The sequence below is a fragment of the Lampris incognitus genome, chromosome 3 (assembly GCF_029633865.1).
Source record: "Lampris incognitus isolate fLamInc1 chromosome 3, fLamInc1.hap2, whole genome shotgun sequence".
NCBI lineage: Eukaryota > Metazoa > Chordata > Actinopteri > Lampriformes > Lampridae > Lampris > Lampris incognitus.
Window position 1 is genome coordinate 95,746,637 of NC_079213.1, and position 17,133 is coordinate 95,763,769.

The 17,133-nt window shown below is 46.8% G+C and overlaps 1 protein-coding gene across 2 annotated transcripts in view; it reads right to left on the minus strand.

Annotated features, from left to right (window-relative positions):
• The window catches only part of midn (midnolin), a 36,045-nt gene extending 19,286 nt beyond the window's left edge, over positions 1-16,759 (minus strand). Inside the window, exons 1-4 of one of the 2 annotated variants that reach the window (XM_056276969.1) lie at positions 16,447-16,759; positions 14,072-14,300; positions 12,268-12,355; positions 11,997-12,059 (exon numbers count right to left, since the gene is read on the minus strand). In XM_056276969.1, coding sequence (XP_056132944.1) covers positions 11,997-12,059; positions 12,268-12,355; positions 14,072-14,300; positions 16,447-16,522 — 456 coding nt within the window. In that variant the 5' untranslated portion in view covers positions 16,523-16,759. Of the gene's footprint in view, positions 1-11,996; positions 12,060-12,267; positions 12,356-14,071; positions 14,301-14,727; positions 15,092-16,446 lie in introns of those variants that run through there. The other variant, XM_056276970.1, reaches the window with a different exon arrangement.
• Positions 16,760-17,133: the final 374 nt, after the last annotated feature.

Genomic DNA, 17,133 nt, shown 5'->3' on the forward strand with positions numbered 1-17,133 from the left:
AAAAAAAGTTAAAAAAAAACCTGACATGAAAACAGGTAAAAATACAAGCAGATGAATGGAAATGCTGCGTTTTCAGCGTATGGACTCGAGTGCTAACGGTTTGTTGACACAGTCAACGCCCTGCCATGATCACCTGGCATGGTAAAACAATAAAACTCAACAGGCCCTAAAACATTGTGTTCTTTGTGCTCTTGTTCGATCAAGCGAGGGTGTGAAGTTAGGCGGAGCAGAAAGGAGTGCTAGATGAGATGGCTCGAGGACATGCACGCATACAAAAGGTCACCTGTGACTTAACAGAAGAGATGTGTGTGTGTGTGTGTGTGTGTGTGTGTGTGTGTGTGTGTGTGTGTGTGTTTTGCGATTGAGGGGGTGGGGGTGGGGTCACTGATTCTGACTGTGACTGACAGCTGTCAGGAGAATGACACTGCAATGTGCCACGATACACCCACACACCCCCCCCCCTCAACCGCACCCCTTGTACTTCCATGCAAACACATTGGGTCTCCACTGTTTGGTTTGGGGGGAGGGGACGAGCTAAAAGCCTAGAGGAACAGAAGAGAGCCGGGCCTGCTCTGTGTGTGTGTGTGTGTGTGTGTATAAGCAGTGACACATCACTATCTGCCAAGCCTGGGGAAGAGCGAGTAGAAGGAGAAAGGAGAGAGCGAGCGAGAGAGAGAGAGAGAGAGGTAGGAAAAGTATAAAGCAAGAGACGCCTCGATTACCCTTTAATGACTAGTGTAGATTATTTAAAACTGCTGAGCTGAAATTCATGTCCTCCTACCGAGTTCTCAACACCACTCCCCAGGCTTCAGTTTAGACTGCTAAATAGACAAGCTTTCTCCTTCACACTTTTTTTTCTCTCCCTTTTTACCGCCCCCCCCCCTTTTCCTCAGTGGGTTTGTCACTCAGGGGTCTTGGCATCTCTGCTGTTGACTCATAAAGCAGAATTCTGAAGTTGCTCAGCCAAACCCCACTTGGTGTTCCATACACGCGAGCTAAAAATGCGTGCAGAGATCTCCCCCCTCCGTAACCATCTGTCTGACTCACACAGGGTCTCCGAACATACACACATCACCCACCACGACATTCTCTTTAGGTAAGAAATTAAAAGGCCACAAACCCACATAAACACAGACATTTAGAACCAATGTTTCACTTGAAGAGAAAATGACAAGGAACAGGGGGGGGGGGGGAGAGCTCGATGACGACTGCAATGCGAGCGCTTTCCGCAATGGGTCAACTCTCTACGTCTCTCCACACCCTCCAAGGGTAAACAAAAGAACCCATACTAAGCCCTCAGGTGTTGAATTCCGAGTCCTCTAAACTAGCGCCCACATCAATTTGGCCTGACATGTCATTTCCACAACACCTCTGACTGAAATGGAGGGCGGACAGCTCGAGCTGTGTATCTGGGAGCCAGGAGCCGTGGAGTGGAACACCTGAAATAGGGCCCATTTCCTGGGGGAAGGGAGGAGGCAGAGGATGATCCAGCCCGGTCTGCCTGCCAGAGGCTAGATTGGCTACAGCGATCGTGTAACAGCAAGCCTCAACCAGACGGCGTGAGACTGGGAGAGAGGGGGTGGAAGAGGAGGAGGTGGGGGTGATGGGAGGGGGCGGAGGGGGGGTGCTCTGGAAGTGTAGCGCTGAGATGATTCCCAGAGGTCCCGGCTAGCAGCTCCGCTCCAGTCCAAACATGCCTGTCTGCTCTCAGGAGCACAGCCAAGACAGCCAATGTGGCTGGCTGGCGTTGACGTCAGAATAAACAGCAGATAGAGCTTTCTGGAACATCACAGGCAAACAAAAGAGAGCTTCTCTCTGCTTGTCGTTGAGTCTGAAACCCTCCACCTACTTCTACTCTCTTTTTCCACGTTCCTCCTCTTCCCTGCACACTAGACAAATTCCAAGCCTTTACAAAGCCAACTGGAGTCCATATGTAGTGGTTCACTGTGAGTAAAGCGAGACGGAGGGCCCAGGTTTTGTTATGTTAAGGCAGACGGAGAAAGAGGAGAGACCAACCCGTCATTGTTCCCCGCCTTACAACGCAACAGAGGCATGCAGAGAGAAGATGTGGGGAGGAGGCGATGCCACAAGAACAAAGTGTGCATTTGTTCAAAACAGAACCAACCAAAAGTGATTACATTCAGTGGCGGTATATAGTATCCTGTCAACATAATGACAGAAGAGTCTATTCAGTGCCGTGCAGGTGCCGATGAAGAGCCATCCCACCTCATTGCCATCATCGTTCCTTTCGCAACCTGCCCCGCGAGCCATCGGCATCTACCATTTTGTTTTTATTTTCGGGGGCCTGGGTGGCATTTTGTTTAGTGGCAGGGTTTTGGTTGCTATGTAGAGACGAAGGAGAATATGATAAGGGGCAGCCAGGATGGGGTGGGGTGGGGGGTGAAGCAAGGCGAGAGAGAAAGGAGGAGGATGACAGGAGAGGGGGGGGGGCATGAGTGAGGATGTGAAGGGGGATGGGGGCAGGATGTCAGGGTGATGGTGATGGTAGTGATGGTGGTAGTGGTGGTGGAGGGTGATGAAATATTCAGTGAGAGTGTGCCTCTGGCTCCTTCTCTCCCCCCCCTTTTTTTTTCTCTTGACATCTCTGGCTGACAGTTTTATTTATTGGGGTCCCTGTGGTTCAAGGAACTCATTTGCAGTCGTTCTTCCTTTGCACACTGAGCGAACTAAGCAAGAGAGGGAGAGAGAGATAAGGAGAGAGACAGCAGGACGAAGAGTGTTTGGGAGAGCGAGAGAGAGGATAGAGCGGGGGCAGAGGCAGCACTGAGCTGATATTGAGCAACAACCGAGCAGTGTCGTGCTTGGGAAAAGGGGGTTAGAAGAGATGAGGGCAGGATGGAGGGGTGGCGCGAGGGAGGCCTTCAGAGAAGGATGCGGCCCTCCACCAGTTGTGCTTCGCCTAAAGTGCAGCTGCTCACCTATCCCAAAAGCCAGGTGATATGCAAGGTTCAAAACCGTGCTTATTACCCGCCTATTGACCTAGATGTTTTGATCGCACCAGGACACTATTGATATGGTCTCGGTGTAGACATACTGGCTAAAGATGCAACTGCAGGCTCTCAAAAGAGAAGCGAGGGAGAGAAAAAAAAATCAATGACTTGCATCATGCATTAAATCCTAAAAGCAAGCTAGGCTCTCTTCAAAGGCCATGCTGGAGAGATAGCTATCTGTAATGCTACCTGATAAGAAAAAGCGGGGGCAAAAGGAGTGAGAGAGGACCAGCTGGCGATTTCTGAATTTGATCAGCTGGGTGAAAAGAGAGACCAGAATGGCAAAGTTCAAAATTATCAGGTTCCTGCCAACACCCTCATATCTCACTCTCCAACTGCATCACCGCACCAACTTACCAGCTGCGTTAAGCCGTTTAACACACACATACACAAACTGCCACACCAGGGGTGTAAACCACGACTTTCATCACCGTACAGTATTCTATCGATTCTTTGGGGAGCGATACAATATCTTTTTGATATAAACGTTCGCCACGATACGATGTCTGCAATCGATATGAGACGACGTCATATTCCCATTTAACACAGTTACATTCATATCAACTCACAAAAGCGACTAAAATATATTTGACAAATGTTATGACTGAGCTCTTCCAGACATTAGAATGAAAAACGATCTAGTCTTCTTAATAAAAAGAATAAAAATAGACCTCGTCCACAGGATGTTGTGTTGCCGTAAAGCCCCTTGAGGCAAATTTGTAATATTGGGTAATACAACTAAAATTGACTTGACTATATGTGCCACATTTCTCCCGTTTAAGTGTAAATGTGTCTTTTATCATCAGCTAACTTAAAGAGCCCTTGAAAACCTTTCATTTATGAACATAAACCATGCACACATCCATGCTTCATCACCTTGGATTTACAAGGTTCTGTGCTCAGTGGTTTACAGATATTGAGCTTTAAAATGTTCACATCCTATGGGGCGTCCGGGTGGCGTAGCGGTCAATTCCGTTGCCTACCAACACGGGAATCGCTGGTTCGAATCCCCGTGTTACCTCCAGCTTGGTCAGGCGTCCCTACAGACACAATTGGCTGTGTCTGCAGGTGGGAAGCCAGATGTGGGTAAGTGTCCTGGTCGCTGCACTAGTGCCTCCTCTGGTCAGTCGGGGTGCCTGTTCAGGGGGGAATAGCGTGATCCTCCCACGTGCTACGTCCCCCTGGTGAAACTCCTCACTGTCAGGTGAAAAGAAGCGGCTGGTGACTCCACATGTATCAGAGGAGGCATGTGGTAGTCTGCAGCTAGGGTTGCCAACTCCTTGAAATGGAAATAAGGAACAGGGGACAGGGACGGGGGTTGGATGGACGGGGCGGCACGGCATAACAAATATAATGTGCCTTACACTATATATATATAATTTATATATACACTACCGTTCAAAAGTTTGGGATCACCCAAACAATTTTGTGTTTTCCATGAAAAGTCACACTTATTCACCACCATATGTTGTGAAATGAATAGAAAATAGAGTCAAGACATTGACAAGGTTAGAAATAATGATTTGTATTTGAAATAAGATTTTTTTTACATCAAACTTTGCTTTCGTCAAAGAATCCTCCATTTGCAGCAATTACAGCATTGCAGACCTTTGGCATTCTAGCTGTTAATTTGTTGAGGTAATCTGGAGAAATTGCACCCCACGCTTCCAGAAGCAGCTCCCACAAGTTGGATTGGTTGGATGGGCACTTCTTTGAGCAGATTGAGTTTCTGGAGCATCACATTTGTGGGGTCAATTAAACGCTCAAAATGGCCAGAAAAAGAGAACTTTCATCTGAAACTCGACAGTCTATTCTTGTTCTTAGAAATGAAGGCTATTCCATGCGAGAAATTGCTAAGAAATTGAAGATTTCCTACACCGGTGTGTACTACTCCCTTCAGAGGACAGCACAAACAGGCTCTAACCAGAGTAGAAAAAGAAGTGGGAGGCCGCGTTGCACAACTGAGCAAGAAGATAAGTACATTAGAGTCTCTAGTTTGAGAAACAGACGCCTCACAGGTCCCCAACTGGCATCTTCATTAAATAGTACCTGTTAGAGCCTGTTTGTGCTGTCCTCTGAAGGGAGTAGTACACACCGGTGTAGGAAATCTTCAATTTCTTAGCAATTTCTCGCATGGAATAGCCTTCATTTCTAAGAACAAGAATAGACTGTCGAGTTTCAGATGAAAGTTCTCTTTTTCTGGCCATTTTGAGCGTTTAATTGACCCCACAAATGTGATGCTCCAGAAACTCAATCTGCTCAAAGAAGTGCCCATCCAACCAATCCAACTTGTGGGAGCTGCTTCTGGAAGCGTGGGGTGCAATTTCTCCAGATTACCTCAACAAATTAACAGCTAGAATGCCAAAGGTCTGCAATGCTGTAATTGCTGCAAATGGAGGATTCTTTGACGAAAGCAAAGTTTGATGTAAAAAAAATCTTATTTCAAATACAAATCATTATTTCTAACCTTGTCAATGTCTTGACTCTATTTTCTATTCATTTCACAACATATGGTGGTGAATAAGTGTGACTTTTCATGGAAAACACGAAATTGTTTGGGTGATCCCAAACTTTTGAACGGTAGTGTATATTTTATATATAATAAGGAACGATTCCTTATTTTAAGGCACAGTTGGCAACCATATCTGCAGCCCTCCCCGGATCGGCAGAGGGGGTGGAGCAGCGGGTGGAGCAGCGGGTGGAGCAGCGACCAGAACGGCTCGGAACAGTGGAGTAATTGGCCAAGTACAAGTGGGGAGAAGAAAGGGGAAAATCCAAAAAAAAATTTTTTTTTCACATCCTAGGTGTATCTTAAAATAATGATATGGATCAATGTTTTCAGGATTGTTGATCCTTGAATCGATCCAGATCGATGGATCGCTACACCCCTATCACACACACACACACACACACGAGTGTGTGTACAGACACACATACGCACAAACACACACACACCTCACCCAAACCTTCTTGCATTAGCTCCGTTTCAAGTCGAGCAACAGAGGAGCAATCTCCCTCTCACTCCACCAATTGCCTGCAGCAAAGCAGCACCTGCTGCTAACGCTCCCCCTCGTCCATAAACACACACGGTTGCTCCACATCACCTTTGATACCCGCTGATTAAACCATTTTAACCAGGCCCTGTGATGATGGGGAGGCGACTGGGGGAAATGGTTTCTGTGCCCAGCTACAGAGAGATTTATGGGTGCATGTAACAATGACATCATCAGCAACAACAACACTCGGGGAGGTGGGACGGCAAACAAAAACAAAACCTCGTCTCACACATCTCATCTGTGTGAACTGAAGTGTTGTGACTACTCTGCGTGTCCTCTGTCTCGAAACACAAGTGGTCACAAAAACGTCTAATTGAGATGTTTCCGGGCTATCATCTGAAATGAGTGTCACAATCAGGGTCCTGGTCCCATCTCCATCAGTTTTGTCAAAACTAACAAACAGCTGGAGACGGAGACCTCAAACGCCACGGTCCACCACAGCAGAGTAAATCAGCCCCGCGGAGGAACATTCATAAAAATATGAAAATATAATATGAAAATATCTCTGCTCCTCCAGACAGCATCTCAGAGTGAATAAAATTGACTTGGGGTTTTTTTTGTTTTTGTTTTTTTGGGAGTCTGTGATGACTCCAAGCCTTGACACCCCCGGGAAGATTGTATGTGTGTGTGTGTGGGGGGGGGGGGGGGGTCTATAGTAGCAAGCGTGTGTGTCTAATTGGCTTCATTAGGGTGATGATGGAGGTGGGGAGGGGGGCATCGGGTATTCCTGGGCTCCGTTCTCCCACACGGTAGCCCCGCTAGTCACGATGCCTTCTACTTGAATCACAAAAGGATAGTCCCTCCGCCAGGGAATGGAAAACAATGACGGTCACGACTCAAACACAGACACACAAGACTCTCTGACCGCCGGACGTGGGAACACGCAAAGACAAAGACGCATTAGAAATGCACGGTCAGAACATGCACACCGCAAACAAGCGCGCATGCATACAGAAAAAAAGGACAAACTTGCTTACGATGAACACAATTGGACAATGAAATCCCACGCAAAAAAAAAAAAAAAATTCATCTCCGCTTTGATTGTTCAAACAACACACCTTGTTTCCTTCCACCCATCCCTGCATCCCCCACCAACTGTGTGTATAAGCATCACAAAGGGGATTACACAGGTGCAAAAATACTCCCCGATCAGCTTATTAATGCAATTTTCAAGACCGGGATTTACATGAGTAGGGAGTGAATGGGCCTTTAGATCAGCATTGTCTTTTTATTCCATACACAATTTGATTTACACATTCAGCAATGAATTAATTTCTGTAGCTTTTTGATTAGGCAACAAAAAAGGCATTTATTACCATTCTAAAGAGATGAGATCCCCCCCCCCCCGTCTTTGCCTGCATGCATATTAAAAAGACTACAATTTCAATGGTAGAGGGGAAGAAAAGAGGGGGGGATCCCGTGCTGTAAAAAGGGGGAGGATTCTCTCATTATTGACCACCGGACCAACTCGGTCATTTTTCAATTCCGTCCACTCCCCAAATCCTCAATACAATTACCCTCCAATGATTTCGAGTAGTGTCCATCTGGCTGATTAACTAGCATCTAGATAAGGTGGGTGTAGGGTCCGGGAGTGGAAACTGCATTGAGCCATTTCACACACACAGGTATAAAGACATAGACAAATCATCCTTGTATGTGAATTTGTGTGCCACCACAAACAGCAGCCCCCCCCCCCCCCCCACACACACACACACGCACATATTTCAAATCTTTTCAGTATATTAAAAAAATCTGACTGAGGAGAGTTTAGTTTGCAGCCACGTCTGTAAGGCGGTGACGGAGGCTCGTCAGTACGTGGCGAGCTTCCTCTTCTCTAGCCACAGCTGTCGCAGCAATGTCCCTCTGCTCCGTCCTCTTTATCTCCATCCCACCATCAGACACTCCTTCTATCTACTCATCTTTGAATCACACAAGCACACGTACACTCATCCTTTCCTACCATGTCCAACCGAGAGAGCTGGTTAAATGACATGAGCGCACACACACACACACACACACACATGCAGACATGAAACGGTACTGAACCTGTGCCCAGGGCTTTATGACTCACAAGCCCAACTAGGACAGAAATATGGGCCGGAATGCATATCATCAGTTTTCTCCCCTGCTCTCCTCCACCTGCCTGGCCCTGCATGTCACCTCCCTTGAAGGAGGTGGAGTAGCAGAGGACGAAGAGAGGGTAACCTAGAGGTGACTCCCCCACAGATTCGTATAGCCCCACTAGTTTGCATCGCTCCGCTTCCACATACAGTGACGGCGCTCTCTCTGCCTTATCGGGGAGCTGGGTTTCCTGGACGAGGAGGATGTGACTGGAGGAGAAGCAAGAGGGGCGGGGGGGGGATACAGGGGAACTTAGGGAGGCTGCTGGCAAGAGTGATGTTTTCTCAGGTGGATAACTAGGGAGTGAGGAGTAAGGTAGAATCTAGGCCTATGCGAAACAATCTATTCCACGGGGGGATGTGCGAAATCAGAAAACACACCGCCTCTTCCCAAGGCAAGCTGTATCCCTCTTCAAGGCAAAAATATGTCAATCTGCAGCCTGCCAAGTCTCCTTCCAGCTGGGCCATACATTGATTTTGAAACCAGTATGCACCGCTGCAGTCAATTGAATACAGCCAAGGCCTATAGCTGTATGGATGACGACGAAAAGAGGCTGGGAGGGGGGTCAAACTTAAAGACCCTAAATCATTGTTCCGTCTTAGGGTTTGTCAGCTGGGCAGGTTTGGTGTTCATGCTTTGAAACAGGAACAAAGAGGGGGCTGCATGGGGGGAAGGGCAATGGGGGATGGTAAGGGTGATGCCTGCTTGCCTGCTTGCCTGCCTGCTTGGCTTTCATTCTAACATCAATGTGCATCAATGAGCAAATAGTCCCTGTGTGCAGAGAGGGACACATAATCCTTCTCTTTCTGTCAAATACCAAGATCAATAGATGGGGAGAGCTGATGTCATTGGCTACATATGCCCCGAAATAGTATATATTACTTTCATTTCCCTTCGGTGCTTGCATTGTAAACACACATTCATTTTTACAAACGGGATCAGACATTTTCTCATTCTCCAAGCAGGCTGAGCAATCCTCTTAAGTATACCCTATCGTTTCTGTGGTGTCTGTGTCTGTACACATGTGAGTGCGCGTGCACACAACCCCCCCCCATCTTATTTTGCAGACCAAAACGAGAAGAGAGCAGAAAGTACAACCATTCTGATGGGCTGTCAAGGAGGGTAGTGGCTTAATGCGGCTAGATGCCATGAAAAAAAGAAAAAAAAGGGGAAAAAAGCAGTCTACTGAGACACCAGGGGGAGGAATTAAAGCAGCCTGTGTCATCCTTCTATAGTATCCGGCCACAACAGTCGAGCAAGGCAGCTACACGGCCCGGATAGACAGACTTGCCAACCACAGCACATTTAAAATTATAGGGCCCTGGAAAAGCTGTAAAGCAGAAACAAGGGAGGGAGAAGCAAGGAGACGGAGAAAGGGAGTGAAAAGAAAAAAAAATAATATATATATATATATAAATTTCATTCCGATAATTGTCCGGGCTCCCTTTCCATAAAACACTCGGTATCATGCTTCCACAGAAGTCAGAAATAGCCCCGCTCCCTGGAAGCTGTCGTGTTCTGCCCTGGTGGGCAGAGAAACCATCCCCAGAATCCTGATGGAGAGAAGGTGGGTGATCTGTCCAGCTTAAACTTCCGTGAACGCAGACGTTACTTCTAGGCAAAACACCCCGTCGCTAAACCACAGCTTAGGTGACTAAAAGGCAGATGGATGGAGAGGATTTGCACCGGGGACCGAGGGACGGGAGCTCACACCCGTTTTGCTGCATTAACGTTGCCACAGCCAACAACCGGCCCCACATCTTATTGCAACTATTTTTGGGCATATGGGCATATCAGTTATCCTATCAGACACTTTTAAGAGCTAAGTGCATTGATTGATTTTTGATAGCCCCAGAGTTGGGGCGAGAGAGAGGAAATGAGGAAAAGCTTTTGTGTTCCTATTTTCTAATCTTACTCTGGATCCGTAATCTCTCCGCAATCTATATCTTTCCATTGCAGATCATGAATTATAAAGTGGAATCAATTACCCCGGATAAAAACACACTAAAGCAGCTTTGTGCCTTTATTTTAACCTTTTACCCCGTTATCATTCTTCATCTGCCAGTCATTCACGTTTTGCCCGCTGCTGTAGTGTGACTAATAAAAACAGGGGATACAAATTCAGTGGCGGCACCAAGTGCAGGAGAAGCAACATGCGAGCCTTCGGTTCTGACTCATCCCGCCGGGCGCTGTTGGCTGTCTGAAATAACAAGAGTGAGAAAAAGACACAGGTCGCGAAAAACTGAGACCTGGCTTACCAGATCCTTCGGTTAAAATATCACTTGTGGCCACCCTGTTAGGCATGATGGGCAAGGCATGTTTCCAACACACCACCACCACCACCCTGACTTGTGCAGACACACACACACACACACACACACACACAAATATCCAAACATTTATACACACCTACACACTTCGTCATCTGTTGTCGGTGTTACGAGAAGCACGCTGAGTTCACACACACAAGGCCAGGATTTCCACCATAAAACTATCAGCAGGAGATGAAGTCATACCGAGCCACGTTTCCACACATCTACCAACGGGCTCGCACACTCCAACAAAACCTTAACATCGCACAACACGCTACATCAACCCGTCGACTATTTCTTCAGGATGCAAGGATGATGTTGCAAGAATGAAACATCCAGCTGTCGATATTGAGTCCATATTCTCACCACCTTATGCTGTTTCGGCATTAGTCAGTGAACAGCTCATCGCTGGCGCAGTGACGTAGATCTCAAGGTTGTCCAACAGCACAAAGGAAGTCAACCTGAGTCAGTCAGCTGCAGACAGCGCTTCATACATCATCGCTGATGTCTGTGTGCAGCTGACCTTATCGCCTCTCTCGGCAGCTCACGCCTTTCTCATTTTACTTTCACTATTGATCATATGGAGCGCCGCACCACGCTGACTCAAGTATATACTGTATTGCCCTGGTTTCACACAGCCACGGACATGCATATGGCGGGTGTAAGGACGCTGCTCTTCCAGGAACTCTATGCTAATATTGACTGAGAAAACTGTCATCTGACAAATCAATCTTCTATTTATGAGTGAGAAAGTCTACACCCTATCTGTATGCAGTCACAGCATACTTCCTGGAAACGTGTGTGTGAGTGTGTGCGTGCTTTGTGGGTTTTTGTGTCTGTGCTGTATCTGCGTAATAAAGCCAAGTGATTTACAAGTTACAAACAAACAGGAATGGGTGTGAGAAACATTCTCTCCATGTAGGCGAGTGCTATGTTCTGGTCATTTTAGCTCGATGGCATGTCCGCACATGTGCACGCACACACACGCACACACACACACACACACACACACACACACACACACACACACACACACACACACACACACACACACACACACACACACACAGATGTTACTAGGATACAGGAGGGTGTTGCTGCTTATTATATCCTGACAGCTCACGCTGGTTGTCCAGCTTGGCTTGGCTTGGCTTGGCTAAGAGGGTGAGATTAGGCAGGCAAAGAGGCTTGTGCTCATGCAGCTCGCCTCTCTCTCTCTCTCTCTCTCTCTCTCCCCCTCTCTTCTTATCTCCGTGTTGCTCTATATAAACTGTGTTTATCCAAACGCTTGCAACCTCCAATTCAAACACATACACACACTCACACAATGCCAAAGCTCAATGGAAACTGCAGCCATGCTAACATGCTAACAGTAGTTAACTCAGCATTATGTAAACCTCAGCAGAGAGAGAGAGAGAGAGAGAGAGAGAGAGAGAGAGAGAGAGAGAGAGAGAGAGAGAGAGAGAGAGAGAGCAAGAGAGAGACAAAACACTTACCTGAGTTTCTGTTAGACTCTCCAAGGCTTGCATCACTGACTGTTCTGGTCTTGATGCTTGAGACTGCATTGCACAGAGGGAAAGCTCAGTTTTTGTCAACGAATAAAACATGCTGAAATTAATTTCTTGAATTAATCTGCGATAATGTAGGGATCGCACATAATAATAATACACTAATTAACTAAATGCACTAATAGTATTTTTTTTGTGGGCCCCCAAATAACTATCCTGTATAAGGCTGCATAAAATTATAGAGTCTGGCGAGGCTTACCATTAAACCTGCTTCAACTGTGGGTACAAGTGTTAACTTGCTCCCATCTGAGATGCCTAGATCCTGAAGTTTGCCTGAACTCAGTCGCCTGCGGGGTCGGAGAGAACAACATAATTAGACCGTGCTGACAATATCTTCTCTCCTCAGACACGAGACACCCCTCAGCCAAGAGGGGCAGACAGACTTCAAAACTAGTTTGAAAAAGAGCCGAGGGTGAAAAGCTCCTTGAAAGAGAAGTATTGATTGGGCTGTCATATTTCAATTTTGAGCATAGTGGACTTTGTCAACTGTTCACGGTGGATATCTGGCAATGGTGCCACATTCCTGAGTGGAGGCAAGTATTTTTTTCCAAGGTGTTTTATGAACTGTGATGAGAAACAAGAACTCCTGGCTAAAAACAAAATCTCAAGCTTTGAACTCATCAGTATTCATAATGAAATAGACGCCACATTACAAAAACAGTTTAACATTTGCATGCACATACAAAACAAGTACTTGACTGCAGGACACGACGGCAGCGGTCTATGCAGATCAATTTAGCCGTGCCATAATCCATTTTTTTCGCTACTCATCTCGTGTTATTTGAAGGGTTTATGTCCATTTATAGGCTATGCGTTTATGCATATGTTAGAAATAGTTATTGCACTGCACAGGGATGACCCAAATCTCAGCTCGGGCAACTAAACAAAAGCATTCAACACTTGGAATTACTGTTGGTGGACAATTTGAGGAGGAGGGGGGGGATTAAAGAGGGGTTTTCGGGTTTTAAGGGATGATGTGATTTGTTAGGAGATTACATGAGGGGGTTGAGGACAGAAAAACAATGCTAGCTGTTGCAGGTAATGACCCTCACTCCTTTTAATGCTTACCACAACCCGCGCCATTGTTAGCCCATTTAACCCAAGTGTGATTCAACAGAGACCGGTTTCATTTAGTTTCGCATGATGAAAGGAAAAGGCGTTGCTTAAGTACACAAAATGTCTACGCAGCGCCCCTTAATCGGAACAACTGAGCAGTTTGTTGGGTAATTATGAGGCTGCACTGCTATTTTTTGCTGTCTGTTGGGGTTTGCCCGGCCCTTAAAGGGAATAACAACACAGGCAAGTACCGTACCGCTATTCGTAGCTGATATTATCAATAAGGGGTTAACCACACGTTAATAACACCCTATATTTGGCACGGCATAGCCTACCAGATTTGTACACTTCACAGTGCACCCTTAAAACAACTACTGAGCGTTCGTCACTTCCCCGTATTTAGCCGTAGCTATGATTCCCACCCCAGATCTCTATCAGCTCAACATGGTAGCCTGGTGATGCTGCAGATCAGTACATGGTAGCCTGGTCATGCTGCAGACCAGTACATGGTAGCCTGGTCATGCTGCAGACCAGCACATGCAACACGGGTCAGGCTGCGCACCCATTCCTGCCGGTGCAACTTCATTCGTACGGTATTAGCGATTCGGCGGTGCTTCGGCATTTATAACGAAGGAGCGCGAGTTAAATCGATGCAAATCCGCAGACTGCCTCGTCGATCGCTCTCCCGCGTGCGCAATTCCAATAGTGTTGGTGCGTGCGTCCCAGCGGTCAATAATAGCACGTCCCCTCCAATATCACGCTGACGGAAGCAGACACATCGTAGGTCGTCCCGATAGTGTAAATACAAGTTTAAAAACAACGTGGTGTGTACACCACTGGAAGCCGGTATAAAGCTGGACAATTTGGGTTTTTTTACGATTAAACAAACAAACAAACAAACAAACAAACAAACAAACAAACAAACGACAAAAAAAAGATGTACTCACGTTTCCTTGTGCAGAAGGGCGAGCCTCTCTTTGGGTACTTTGAGTCTTTGTGACAGTCTCCTTTTAAGTCCGTCTACCGTCTCCTCCAATGGCAGGGAGAGCTCGAAACGTGTGCCGGTGGTGGAATGGATGGACAGATTCATGGAGGGCTCGCTCGGGACGGCCTCACAGGACGGAGCCCCGCGACTGCTGCAGCTCCGGGCGCTGGGTTGCTGGTCCATTCGATAACCTGTGGTCAGAGAAGGGAGACAAGACGCGCAAAAGAAGCGGGGGGGTTTGAGCAGGATGGAAAGCAGATCCGTATTGTTTGTTTGTTTGTTTTTCAGTTAAATTATCCCGGCGTCTTCGACAAGATGGGATCTGGGTGCATTCAAAGGGAACATTCAGAGATTTCTCTCGGTGCCTCTAAATTTTCCTTTCTCTCTCTCTCTCCGCTCGCCGACAGAAGGTTATCGAAATCAGTCCGCTCCCTCCGGTTATCATGAGGATATTCCCAGGAACGTCACCTACATAAGGCTTAGTCGGGTTTTTGTGGGGTTTTTTTTTTCGCAATGTGCACGCCAAAGTCTCCCAATTCCTAAACGCTACACACAGTACATGGACAAACGGCAGTAAGAAAGACAAGCAGGTGGGGGGAAAATGCAACGGACTGTTACCTTTGTGACAGAAAAATGCGAGGAGGACAATTTAAAAACAAAACAAAAAAGAAGCTAAAAGTCCTTCTTGATCGTTGTGAAGACCTCTGCGAGCTTTAGAGGACAAAGTATGCCTTGAAAGCGAAAAGCCACGCACGGCTAGAACCAAGAGGCTTTCCGCTGCGCACTCATATCCGCGGGAGCTCCAATGAAAAGTCGACAATGAACATTGTGACAAAGTATGCCACTTCCACCATAGTTAAGCCGCGCCCACAACCCCTTCCCCCGCGACGCCACCTGCCCAATCACAGCGGCACTACTTTGGGTCTATGCTAATCCCAACCAATAGGGAGCGGAGATGTACACCCACGTGGAGGGCAGGAAAGTTTAGACCATTCATAATAAATTACAACAGGACAAAAAATATGTCGCTACACCACAGCCAAAATGCGCAGCCCACTGACACAACGCTGCCATAAACAGCCGGGGTATTTACTGATACCTCGACCCACCTTCCAAAGATAGCACACATATGCATGCAAACTCTTATTGTATCTTATCATTATCTTGTGTTTTTGGTTGACAAGTTACATCAGCAGCGTTTCTCTGGGACACCAGGGTCAAATATTCTTACTGATATAGCCTCCGTGTCATCACGAAATACCGCCCTGAGCGCTGCTTCCTGGTCGATGTCAGCCTTGAGTAGTGCAGCGCTGACGTCATCCTCTTTCCTCTGACCTCCGCCACACAACGCGCAGACCAAATAATCGCCGGAGGTATGCAAATGACGCATTAGCCGGGGTATTCTCTTTAGGAAGAGCCCAAAGCCTAGGTCATCGGCATTATCCGATCTCTCATCTTTTGCACATTAAGAGAGAGGGGGGCGGATGGGGGCATCCAAGTTTAAAAAAAAAAAAGAGTGACCCGCGTCCTCTTGAGTAATCTCATGAACGTTTCGACATGATGTGTTTTTTCAGTCTCGGGGTACGGGGGGAAAGAGTTACTTACGCACGGATTCATAAGATCCAGACGCCGCTCGCCAAAAGAAAGAAAAAGAAAAGCATGAACTCGTTCAATACAAACACGGGCTTTAAATTTGAAAATTATATCATCAGTCGCCCTCTAGTGGTCGAAGGGCGAACTTTCACAAAATAAACAATTTAAGCGTGCCTCTGATTCAGCGTTGTTGCTATGTTACTATATTCACTTATGACTTGATAGCACGCGGGGCAGAATTGGGAAGTATGATGACTATCATACAATTTTGTGAGCCATCCCTTCTTTGGCAATACAACTCAAGGTCCACTCATCCAAATGTCTTATACAATAAGCATGACTGGGTTAAAGCCAGTTACTCTGGCCAACGCCATAATAAATAACGCTACAAAGGAGAGGCGTACGTACCGACTTCACACATCCATATTGCATCCATATTATATACATTGGCTGTCTCAGAGGAAACCTGCTGTCTGGAACAAGCCAAAAATTCAACCTCATGATCTGTCGTTGGTTTTTTTTTGTAAGAAAATCATGCCCACGTATTTTACATGGAAGATGGCAGTCAGCTGTTCGCTTCAAATCAATCTCCTCGTCCGCCTTTGTCAAGCGTTTACAACACATACACATGGGCTATAGCAATAATACCGTGAAGTAAAGGTACAGTAAAATACAGTAAAGCAATGCCATAATCAATCACCAGACATGAATAATGCACCTGCCTTGGTGCAAACGTGTGCTTACCAATTATTGTGGCGAAAACTGTGAAGCTCCGCGTAAAAGTATCTGACGTTACACTGTGCTGCCCCAGCTTTGGCATGTAACGTGAGCGGCAACTGTGAGAAACGCTTAAAATAAATCCAGATACTAGAAATATCCACAAGGTGAGAACACGAACAAAAAGTCGGGGTGAAGAAAAAAAGAAATCACTCTGCCAGATCTGTGTGGTTTTACACGGTGTTGCGGTGTACACTGTGTATTCCAGTCCGGACGGTCCTGATCTGGTCCAAACAAGAGACCCGATCCCCGGTTTGCCGGCTGACGCACGTCTACGTTCACCGGTGTATATCGCTTACTAAAGCGCAGTTGAGGAAGTGAGACACTTCTTTAAGGGAGTCCTCTCGGTTATGGGTGTAGCCTTCGTGTTATGTCAGCGTGTGATTTAAGGTTGCCCCCTCATTTCGTACCCCCCCCCCCCGTGCCTTTTTTCTTTTTTTTAATCCCGATTGAAACAAAGTATCAGATGTGACCCGCGCGATAGAGACCGACCGCTCGTGCAAAGCGGCAGCGCTTGCTGCAGCCGGTCCGTGCAGGGAGAAAAGCCTTTTTCGTGGTTTCCACGGCGGAGCCCGTGTGAAACTTCAGCGACGCGTAATTTACGACCTTAAGAGAAAGTCAATGAAACGAAAGCTTTACGGTATCATGGGTGTT